Genomic DNA, 11,883 nt, shown 5'->3' with positions numbered 1-11,883 from the left:
GAAGTGGCGCTCCCACCACATGCTTGGCAACCCCTGACATCACCTGGCCCAGTCACCTCCTGCTGAGGACATGTAGTATTCAAGAGGGGTGGCATATGCTTGTTTCCCATCCCCCTAGATAGCCAGTGCATAGCTTGAGGGTACCACGATGGCTTCCCCATCGAATGTGTGGATGGGGGATTTGGGTCAGTTCTTTCGCTTGAATGACCAAAGGAACTCCTCTTGGCTTCTTTAGTTCCGGCTTACCAATCCTGGAAATGCATTGATGAGATAAAATTCTGATTTTGGGGGGGAGGGAATCCCTTTTAATGAAGTCTATCCTTGATTGGGTAATCCCATTTGAGGGGGGGGGGGTTGTGTTGCCTTGGATGTTGGGCTTATTATTGGATATTGAGCTGTTTGAGAGAACCCATGTACCATCTAGAATAGGATGCAGTAATAGTGTATATTGATGATCAATAGGCATGGGTTTAAGAGACCGCACGCCTCCCACATGTGTTTGCCATATAAAGTTATGTACAGAGACTATGAAAGTAGGAATTTGTCAATGAGTGCCCCATTCTTAGATACTGGCCTGGAAGTCCTGGTACATACAGGCTTTCCCTTGTGGGAGATTGGGGTACACAGTGAGCATTTCAAGCAACTTTCTTGAAGCCTCTGCAGCTTCACCACCTCCATTTTGGGGATGGTCCATGTAAATCCTCATGGCTCTTTAAATTTAAGCTTTCATGTATACTTTCCCAGTGGCCCATGTCTTCAGGTATTCCATGGCTTTCAAGTGTCCAAGACCCCCCCCCCCTTCACTAAACACTGCAGTTCTTCGAAGGACTCCTATGTCCCTATAGGAGATAAGCCAATAGGAGGAACCAACATGTGGCTGGGGAAGCAAGAATTGGGACACGCTTACAACAGTCTAAAATGCTATCCACTTATAGCCAGCTTTAAGCAAATTCTTATGAAAATTTGTATGAAAATTCTCCATCTTTTCAATAAATTTGTTTTGTGGTTCGAAAGATTTAATTTTGCTTTTTTAACTTTTATATTCCCACCACTGTGGTCAAAAATACCCCCTGATTTATCCCACTAATTAAAAAAATAGTAAACGTGCTTGGATTCTTTTCCCAAGAATTTTCATTGGCCTATTCTACCAGCTATGGTCTGCTTAATACCGGCAGCAGTTGGATCTTCATAGCTGAGCTTTTTACTTCTGACCTTTGTGGTGATGGACCATAAATGGTGGCTGCTTCATGAGGGTTTTCACAAAGCATCAAGTAGTGCTGTGTTTTTTCTCAGAATAGGTGCAGGATCTCCCAAGACGTCCCTTGGCTCTGCCTCTACCAACCCCCAGTACCACCTTTTGGGAAAGCGGAACCAAGTATAATTTTGTGGTGCTACATAATTTGTATGGAATTTGGCAATCCGAATTCCAAAAAGTGAAATGGATCCCCTGCAGCCAGCAATAGCCCCACCCCCCTCTAGAAGCAAGAGACTCCCCCAGCAACTGCAACAAAATACTGCCTGCCTCACAACAGTCCTACCCCTGGAACAATAGACCCCCCCCACCTGCCACAATAGATGTCCCAGCAGCCAGCATTAATAGACCCCCCCCCCCCCCAAACAGATTCTCCCAGCAATAAAAGCCCACCTAGCAGCAGACTCCTCCAACAATAGATCCCCCAGTAATTGATCTGCCAGCAGTAAGACTCGCCAGCCTCAATAGACCCCCTACCCACTAGCAAAATAAGACCCCCCCCCCCCCCGGAATAATGGGTCCCCCAGCCGCAGCCAGCATTATTGGACCCTTTAGTGCACCCCACTACTCCTACATGCATTCAATGCTGGAGGTGCCAGAACTGCGTCCGCCCCCCCCCCCCCCTGCATTCCTGCTGAAAAAATGCCCTGCTTTTCTGATGTCTTATCATGTAGCCATTAACTCTTGACCTACAAAGCTGACACTTCTGGGCAGTGCTTGTGGCTTCCAATAAACACCCGGTGACAATTCTGCTTTCAATTCTTGTCTAGAAAGAAGAAATATTATGGCCTTGAATGATACGGAGCGCCAGCATTTCATTGATGCCCTCGACCTTGCGAAGAACACGGTGCACCCGGATTACGTCATCGCCACCAGACACTACAATCAGCTGATCGATCCAGAGAGTAACGCTACTAATTTCGAGAACATCTCCATTTATGACTACTTCGTCTGGACTCACTACTACAGCGTCAGCAAAACCTTCCTAGGCCTGGGTCAGGGCAGTGCTGGGGGTATTGACTTCTCTCATGAAGGTCCAGCCTTCCTCACATGGCACAGGTTCCATTTGCTGCAGCTGGAAAGGGACATTCAGGTAAGTCCCTTAAAACTCTCTTAAGGAGCAGGGGAAGGTTACAATCTTATCGGGTTTGTTTCTGCATTGGAGCAGCAAGGGGGAAGGAAGCCCCTTTCCATTAGACGTCTCTCATTACACCCTTTAATGCAATGGGATATCGGCCAGGCACAAAAAGCTATAAGATGGGATTCCTTTGAAATTTTCCTTAATGGATGAGTGAAAAATTGAACCCCCCCCCCCCCCCCAATAGGTTGTGGTCATTACATAAGCTTTATACCAATTTCTCTCCCTCAAGGGGTATGGTGTCCTCCGATACCTAAAGTGGATCTTAACATCTGTGAAATGCATTGGAAGATATCTGCTGGCACCAGAATACAGAACGGGTGACCCCCAATGGCTACGGTCTATAGATATGGCGCTAGCTAAGGCACTGTCATTTTTGTGGTTTGTGTCCCTACTGGGAAGACTTGACGCATACCTCCTGGCAGAGCCTGATGTGTAGAGGGCGGCCTCTCATACAGCCCCAGCTCAGGGAACATTGATGCAAAAGTGGTTGAGTGTGGTGAGGTTTGACTGCCTGTAGGATCTTCCTCCAGTTGCAGATGTGAGAAGGTATGTCACCAGAGTTGGGTTGGAGCTGCAGGGACAGCAGACCCTGGGCTGGGTTGGCAGTAGCTGGTAGTGGGTGCAGGAAGACTGACCGCACATGGCAGGCGGGATTGTTGGCCAAAGCCAGGGAGTATGCAGGGCAGACAGAAGGCAATGGGTGGTTGGGTGCAGGCATAAATGACAAGCTGAGAATGGTCCAGATGCAAGCAGAGGCTGACAACCAGGATCAGGAAAAGCAGGAGGAAAATTGGGTCCAGAAGCCAGCCAAGGTCGGGGCATGCAACATTAAAATGTGGTCGGGGCAAGCTGGGTCAAACACAGAAGTTGGGTACAGAAGCAGATTTGGAAACTGGGGATAATGGCTGCAGATCTGACAGCAACCAACGAGTGCAGCTGCTCATCTTGTATAGGCCACTTGGCACCGTGTCAGTGGTGACTGCACATGCTCCTGTGTGCTGCAAGATGGGCACCCGCAGGGCTACACCTGCTCTGTGCGCCTCGGAGCTTCAGCTGTATTATGGCCAGCGCATCCCTGACAGACTTGCTGATTTCTGTTCCTTACCAGGAGGAGGAAAACAGTTCAATTGAAGACAGTGAGACCAAACCTGGTTGGGCCAGCCACTCGCAACCTTTCACGTGGTGAAACCCTTGAAATATCTTTATTGGCTCACGGAACTCCTACTATTTATCTACAGCTCACAGTAGCTTTCTCTAATGGAATACTTTTTGCATCGATGGTCGTTGGGAATGTTTTTTAAATATAGGACTTTGTACCAAATATCCAATCTTGTTTATAAGTCCCCCCCCAAAACTGAATTTAGTACATGGTGCATATATCCCATTAGAATAATCTAAATTTGGTGTCAATGTCTTACTAATAGCACTTTTCCACTGCAAGTACCGGCTCGGCTCTACTCGGCCCTGCTTGGCCTGGTTTGCTTTTCCACTGCTGGTACCGCATGGTACGGTATGGTTTGCTTTTCCACTAAAGTAGTACTAAAGTTAAGTGGGTGGGATTCTCTGACCAATCAGTGGCTAGTAGTGACTGCATGCAAAGGATTGTGGGATATGGTAACGGGTATGGTACCTCTTGGAACCACAATCGAGGTGGTACTGTTTTTGAGAGCCGTACCGTTCGGTTCCATGCAGTGGAAAAGCGCCACCGCACCGTTCCTACACCGTACCTTGGGGTACCAGCAGTGGAAAAGCACAAAAGCGAGCTGAACCATTCGGTTCCATGCAGTGGAAAAGCACCATTAGGATGAGCAATATAGGAAAATCTTTTAAAGCTTAATGCATTGAGCCAAATACTTTTTTGGTGGTTTTAAGGCCTCTATGGCATAAAGTGTAGAACTAGATGATTCCATCATGGTGGCTCTAATGCTTGCTCTTTCCTCATTTGTCTTGTTTGAAGAACCTTCTGAAAGACCCATCCTTTTCATTGCCTTACTGGAATTTTGCCATTGGTGGAAACCAGTGTGATATTTGCACCGATGACCTGATGGGTGCGAGGAGCAATTTTGGAGAAAATCTGCTAAGCCCAAATTCAGTCTTCTCTCAATGGAGAGTGGTTTGTGAAGATATAGAAGACTACGAGAGCCTCGGAACAATCTGCAACAGTGAGTAAATGGGATTCACAAATGTAACTGGGCGAGTTCATGAATGAGGTCGGCTCTGATGGGAAATGTGAACATGCTTTATGCAGCATGACCTGAAATGAGTCCGCCTTAAACGGGTCATATATTGGTAGACTTTTGTTAAATGTTTCGGTTTAAGGTTTTCAATTTCCCAACTCTTAGTGGGGGTCAAACTGACTTTTTTTTTTGGTATTGAGCTAGTGATGAGAAAATCTGAAGGACCAGAATGGTCAATTTCTTGGACTAACTGCAACAGTATGTGGTGTATTTTGGTTTTGTGCTGCCCTAGGCAAGACTAAAATTGGGTGCCCCCCCCCCATCTAAATTTGTCCCACCCCTTCCTGTTTAAGATCCACCTCTTCATCTGTTATTTTGAAGCCCCCATTTCTCTTTGCAGGCAGACTGGTAGACGGCCCCCTGACCCCCAACTTCTTATTCACTGCCTCCCCATCACCCCATGTTGCCTATCTAATCTATGACCCCCAAATGTATGAGTTGGGGCTTTATGGGGGCACCAGACTTTTTTTTTTTTTCCTCCCGACCCAGTCCATCCTTGGAAGACTCGCGGGCATCTCTTGGTGACCCCCCCCCCCCCCTGCATAGTGTGCTGTCCTAGGCCGGGGCCTTGTCGGCCTAGGCCAAGATATAGCATTGGGTGTTAGGGACACTAAATTTATTACAAAATTTAAATGTTACATTTTTACATTGTCATTTCAAGTCCTCAATCTACTAGTGTAGACCTGTGCAGAATGAAGCAACTTGTGTTGGATTGACTTGTTACAAGGTTCGTTCGAAATTTTGTATTTTTTTTTTTTTTTAAGTTTTCGACCAGATTTATATTTTTTTCCAATGGAAATATTCAAATACAACTTGAAAAGATCATATTCAAATTTCACAAGATGGCTATATTTTCTTACTGTATGCTATGCAGATTTTCTTTTCCTTTTTTTGTTCTGATTTGATTCTAGTCAGATTTCAGAAGGCAGCCTAAGTAGGACGCCATCATATTTCACTTTTTATACCTTACTGTATTTATTGCAATATGTTTCCTATTCGTTTTCAAATTCTTTTAAATTTGTTAAGATTGTAATTTGGAAATTTGATTCGGCTGGATCTGAAATGTCGTCCACATTTCAATTTCAGAACTAAGCAAATTGCACATGTCTAGTGTGGTCAGATTAAACCCTTAATTTCATAATCTGCAGGTACAGGTGGAGGACCAATCCAGAGGAATCCTGCAGGAAATGTGGCACGGCCCATGGTGCAAAGACTTCCCGAAATGGAAGAGGTTTTGCTTTGTCTGGAAGTAGATTTGTTTGACACGGCACCATTCTTCTCAAACTCTTCTGAGAGCTTCCGAAACACAATTGAAGGTACAGTACCCCCCCCCCATTTCTGGGGTAATGATCTAATGAGGCTGGACTAATTCTCTAATATAGTGGTGTCCAAACTGTGGCCAGTGAACTTTGCATGCCTTTTTTATGTGGCCCTTGGGGCAATCTCATTGATTCAAGACCACCAGTGGAGCATAATTTCTCTCTCTCTCATTGACTATGCAAGGGCCCTATTGCTTCCACTGACACCAATGATGGGCCACACTTGTCTTCCTTGATATAAACATTGGAACACTCTTCTTCCCGCTGACATCAGATTGTGCACTATTACCCCCCACTGACTCTGAGGAGGGCACAATTCCTCCTGACCCCAGGTGGTTACATCTTTTTGTGCTGGGCATTTTCTACTTCCACTGGCCCTCCTAAAGTCTGAAGGACAGAAAACTGGCCATTTAAGTCTGGACACCCCCACTTTAATATAAGACTGTTGCCATTAAAGGCACTGTTGTCCATAAAAACATGTGTTTGATTTGTAGAACTGAAAGGACAGGTTCACCTGGATGTTGTGGTGCCTATAGACCTTTTTAACCATGTATTGATGGTAAACTCTTTATTCCACAGGGTACAGCGAGCCGTCTGGCCAGTACAACCCAACAGTTCGCAGCCTCCATAACCTTGCTCACTTGTTCCTCAATGGTACAGGAGGACAGACCCACATATCTCCCAACGACCCGATCTTTGTGCTGCTGCATACATTCACAGATGCCGTGTTTGACGAATGGCTGAGGAGACACAGTGCTGGTATGATCTGTAGGGGTGGTGGAGGGTATGATGATCTGTAGGGGTGGTGGAGGGTATGATGATCTGTAGGGGTGGTGCTGGGTATGATGATCTGTAGGGGTGGTGCTGGGTATGATGATCTGTAGGGGTGGTGCTGGGTATGATGATCTGTAGGGGGGGTGATGGGTATGATCTGTAGGGGGGGTGCTGGGTATGATCTGTAGGGGGGGTGATGGGTATGATCTGTAGGGGGGGTGCTGGGTATGATCTGTAGGTGGGTGGAGGGTATGAAAGTCTTATGAGCTCTTCCATACTTGTAGTAACCAAGCTGCAGTGGTACACATTGATCTGAAATCCTTGCCCGAATTCTACAATAATGGAATGGTAACTGATGTAAGCTAAACAATTCTGGTTCTTAGTAGGACTAAGCTCGTCTTTTATAGCAGCTGTGTAATGGGCATAATTTGTGTACATAAACTGCTGCCAGTGACCGTTCTTGGGTTTGGCGCCAGGCTGGGTTATAAAAGTACAGATGACCTACCATAGAATCACTTTGTCTAAATCGATGGCTCCTAACTAAGAGGACCTGTGTTGGTTTTGTTCTAGATTTCACACAGTATCCACTGGAAAATGCTCCTATAGGCCACAATAGACAACACAATATGGTTCCCTTCTGGCCCCCGGTGACCAACAGTGAGATGTTTGTAACTGCACCGGACAACCTGGGCTATTCCTACGACATTCAGTGGCCTAGTAAGTACCAATCATGTGTCTGAGTATTATATAATGGCTCTTATTTTGTAGCTGTCTGTTATACAGGATTGCAGGTTAACTACTTTGACTACAATGGGTCATCCATGAAGTAGGTTTATTCTAGGCCCTAGAAAGGAATCTAGGCTGCCGAGTACGTGTGGTTTGTTGCTGGAAGCTCGTTCCCAGGGGGTGACTCCTCTGTCTCCTATCGAGAACCAGAAGAACCACCGCTTAAACCTGATTGGCTATCAGTGACCATTCACACTAGCCTGTCCCTTTGTTTCTCCTTGAAACACACTTCTTGATGTCTTTAGAAAAGTCTATTGAAGAAATTTAGCATTAAAGCAGAGCTTCACCCAAAAGGGGCAAAGTTCTGCTTAAAGGCCTCCTACCCCCGAGCCCTCTTTTTTAGAAATGATTTTTTTTTTTTTTCGGGGGTGCCAAGGTTTGCCATCACTGGCCTAGATAATCCAAGTTCCTCTCCCTCCCTGCAATGTTCTGGGATATGTCAAAACTACAGGATGCATGGGCAGTCACAGCCAGGTGCCCACAGTAAAATGCCGGCACCAAAGACGGGTGATGAAAAGTGCTTGGCTGAGCACAACTCTGGATCCTGGGACCGGTGAATCTGATTGGTCTGGAGCTCTTGTCAGGGTTTTTTTAGTATTTGCTGTTCCTTTTTTAGGTAGGACAAAAACAAAATGGAGTAGTATTGGCCCAACTAAAGGTACATATAACGTACACATACGTAGTATTGCTGTGGTTGTCAGGAGTAAATGATCTAGCTTTATTTCCTTTTTTTATAATTAAAAAAAACAATATTAATGGACCCAGGGCTTGCTTTGTCAGAATAGGCGCAGGACCTCCAGCAGATCACAGGTGCAATGTCAGGCTCTTGCACACCCTGTATGTATCTCTGTACAGGTTGTCCCTTTCAGAGCTGTAGGCAGTGTGAATCAACTGAGCATGCTCATCAGTGTGCCTGCAGTTCATTTAAACTCAAAGTCCTGTCTGGCATGACAGGGGGTAGAACCCTCGCTTGTGGTCCCACAGTGGGGAGGGGATACCAGAAGGTAATATGGGTGTAAGGAACATTTTGTAAAAGGTGAACTTGGCCTAACATACCCTTAAACTCCAGGTAAAAATGGCTTGGGGGGGGGGGGGGGCAACATTCTTTACAACGCTGGTCCTCAGCTCTATAACCTCATCCACAGATTACCTCTGCACCCTACTGTCCACAACCTACTTGTCTCCTGCCCAAAGCTGACCTCTGCACCCCTGTCCGAAAGTCGCCACCACACCACCCCCTCCGCAGGTCACCTCTGCATCATTCTTCCACAGCCTCTCTGTAATTCCCCTCCCCCCCCCCCCCCCCACATCTCAATTTTGCACCCCCTCGGATCTGACCACTGCTGTCACCCCCTCCACCATCTTATGACCTAGCCAGGTCTAGTACCTCCTGCAGCTGCAGTTTATTGCCCCACAGTGCACTCATATGTGGCTCCTTTCACAGAAGCGAAGTCCTCGGGTGGGGGGGGGGGGGGGCGCGGCACGCATTGGTAGCAAGGAGAGGTGCATGAGCTGTAAGGTAGGCTGTCACTTGTAATGCAGAGCTGAGCTTCTGTACTCGCCAGTGCTAGAGGTGGCAGAACAGAGTTCCACCACAATCAAGCTCAAAGCCATGCCTTTACCACTGAATGTGAGCCCAATCTGTCCTGAAAATGGTATAAACCACTCGGATACACAAAGTAATTGGTAGTTTTACTAACTCCTATCAAAATTGGGTTTGGGCATTTAGGGTTTGTTTTGGCCATGAAGGGGTTAATGTTGTAAAATATAGATCCTATAAGGCTTTTTCTGAATAAAACCAGCAGATACAGGGAAGTGTTTGCCCAAAAGATTATGGCCTCTTGGAAATCATAAAATTGGGGTTTTCCTGGATAGCCGGAGAATGGTGTACTGTATCCATCCAATGAGGTGTGTACTTGCCGCTGCTTCATGGAGGTCTTGGTGGCAATGCTGAAGTACTATATATATATATATATATATATATATTCATTCTCTAGGTGTACATTGGACTCGTGGCAATGAATAGATCTGTGACTAAGCCTCTCAGATTTGCTCTGGGTTAGTGTAGACCAGGGGTCTCCAAACTATGGCCCTTTTGCCATCATGCCTAGTCATGTCTGTCAGTTACAATGCCTCTTGGGACATGTAGTCCACAACAGAAGGGTCATAGTTTGGAGATCCATGGTGTAGACCCTACATGTACACTTGTGGGTTAGGTGCAGTAGGCAGTGAACTGAGGCCAAGCTTGGCAATAATACATTGTAGAGAAGTTCGGCTAGTACAAACAAGCCCAGTGGTGAAGCAAACATGCCTGGGGTCCATTACAACCTTGACGACTAAGCGGGGAAACTGAATGTTGACCATCTGCCATGAGGAGTGGAATGCAGACTGGCTGCACCACTCAAAGGTGTAGGCTTCTGGGAGAGGTAGGTATAGGCACTGCATTGTCCCTAGTCCTCCAGAACCTTTCCCTCTATCTGAGCACTGTCCCTGACAGACCGGGATCCCTACACTAACCACTTGCAAAACCCTGAGTCTTAATTAGACTCTGCCTGACCAAAGATGGCCACCAGTCACATGGGGTGCCCCAATGCATTAGGACAGCTGCTCATTTTGTGACCAAAGAAACTGGAGGGGAATGGGAGTTCCCTTCAACTTGACCTCCACACCCCCCCCCCCCCAAACTGCATTGCTGCTGTTATCAAGTGCCACCTGCAGTAGAGAATAAACTGCACCTGCCTATGGACTAACTGTTCAAATACCTGAGCAAAACCATATTGTTCAAGTGAAAATCTTCTAATGTCTCAGTGAACGTCAGGGCAAAATAAAAATATGCACACACACTGCAAGCACGCTTTCCCATGGTTTATCCTTTTACCCCTGCAATGCCAGAATTACCTGATGTGCTAGAAAGGTATTTGGCTACTGTTTCAGTTGGGACTGACAACACTTGCATTTTTGTGAACTGGTGTCAGACCTGCCCATAGTCTTCTGCTATACTGATTTTTCCCTCCCATGGTCATGCCCATAAAATGGGGACTAAATTGTTCTGTAGGCTAAGACTAGAATTGTGTGGGCTATTTATACTCGGTGTGCGGAGGACGGCACTGGTTTTATTGTTGGGGTTAAAATGCCAACCTGATGTGGAAAAACGGGTCCATATCATCCATAACCTCCATGCAAGAACTTATTTTGTTCTGTGTGGGTTTTTTTTATTTTTTTTTATATTTTTTTTTTTTTTTTTTTTTGGACCGTTGTGGGAAATCAAGTTTGCATTCTTGCTGAAGAAAATGGAAAAATCTTTATTGGGGACACTTGTTCTGGTGACAACTGTCCTAAGTGATCGCCCTCCATCTTGGAGATTCTTTGCTTCCGGTTTACAAAGGAAGGCTCTCAAGGCACACGGATGGTAAAAATGATTTTGGCATTTCCAACTACATCCAAAATGGTGAAAGATGGGACTGAATGGGTAAATTGGGGGGAGGTCTTGGCTGCCAGGAGATGTCTCTCGGGTTATGACTCGTGCAATGTATTTTAAAAACTAAGATTGGTAAACTTTATTTTATTTTTTTTTTTAGGTCGTCCATTAGGAAATGAAGAGATTGGGGTAATGTTGGTCATAGCAGCCGTGGTTCTTGTGGCTCTGATCTGTGCTTTTACCTGGTGGACCATCCAGAGAAGGAACCAGAGGAAGGAAAGTCTGAAGCCTCTCCTGGCAGAGTCCTACCATCGGTATTCTGAAGAGGAGAATGCTGACACTGTGTGATGTCCAATGGAATGCTGGAAACTGAATCTCCCACTTATGGATTCTCTAAATTACGATTTTGCTGTAGAGAAGTCTCTGGCCACTTTTTGCTGGGAGAGCCTCCTGGACTGGATCTAAAGGGTCTTCAGCCAAGGTTCTTCCAATATTCCAATGTGCTGCTAATGACACCGGACACAAGTGTTGGGGAAATGTGCTCTAGGGTTGTCGGTTTTGTACTCCTAGGAGAGGCTTTATGAAAGTGTTAATGCTACACAACTTAATAAAAAAAGTATATAAAACAATTTCTAGTCTGAGTTCTGTGAAGATGGACACACGAACATTCATGGTGCTGTCTTGTATTCCATACAAACCCTATAGGCAATAGTGTCCATGATGAATGTAGGAATGGTCTAGTTGAACATGGAAGCTCCCATAAACCATTATACCCATGTGTCTATGCTCCCATGGCTGTTTTTCATTCTACATGGTTTCCATGACTTGTGCAGAGAATGTTCTCCTAAAAAAGCCTGCTTGAGGAGCAAAGGAGATGGTGGGGCCCGATTGATTAAAGCCTAGTTTGTGTGGTGATAACAAATGAATACAGAAGTGTGAACTTGGTTTTGGGCTGG

The 11,883-nt window shown here is 45.8% G+C and overlaps 1 protein-coding gene across 1 annotated transcript in view; it reads left to right on the top strand.

Annotated features, from left to right (window-relative positions):
* Positions 1-11,275, top strand: part of LOC309543158 (5,6-dihydroxyindole-2-carboxylic acid oxidase-like) — a gene marked incomplete at its 3' end in the record, with an annotated part of 11,896 nt that extends 621 nt beyond the window's left edge. Inside the window, exons 2-7 of the mRNA XM_082242546.1 lie at positions 2,023-2,345; positions 4,351-4,555; positions 5,779-5,946; positions 6,529-6,708; positions 7,294-7,440; positions 11,088-11,275. Of these exons, the coding sequence (XP_082098672.1) occupies positions 2,023-2,345; positions 4,351-4,555; positions 5,779-5,946; positions 6,529-6,708; positions 7,294-7,440; positions 11,088-11,275 (1,211 nt within the window). The remainder of the gene's footprint in view (positions 1-2,022; positions 2,346-4,350; positions 4,556-5,778; positions 5,947-6,528; positions 6,709-7,293; positions 7,441-11,087) is intronic.
* Between the last annotated feature and the right edge of the window lie 608 nt (positions 11,276-11,883).

This window comes from Pelophylax lessonae (genome assembly GCF_965119305.1).
Source record: "Pelophylax lessonae genome assembly, chromosome: 1".
NCBI classification, from domain to species: Eukaryota; Metazoa; Chordata; class Amphibia; order Anura; family Ranidae; genus Pelophylax; species Pelophylax lessonae.
The sequence above is the reverse complement of the archived record's forward strand: the minus strand, read 5'-3'. Positions and strand labels throughout refer to the sequence as shown.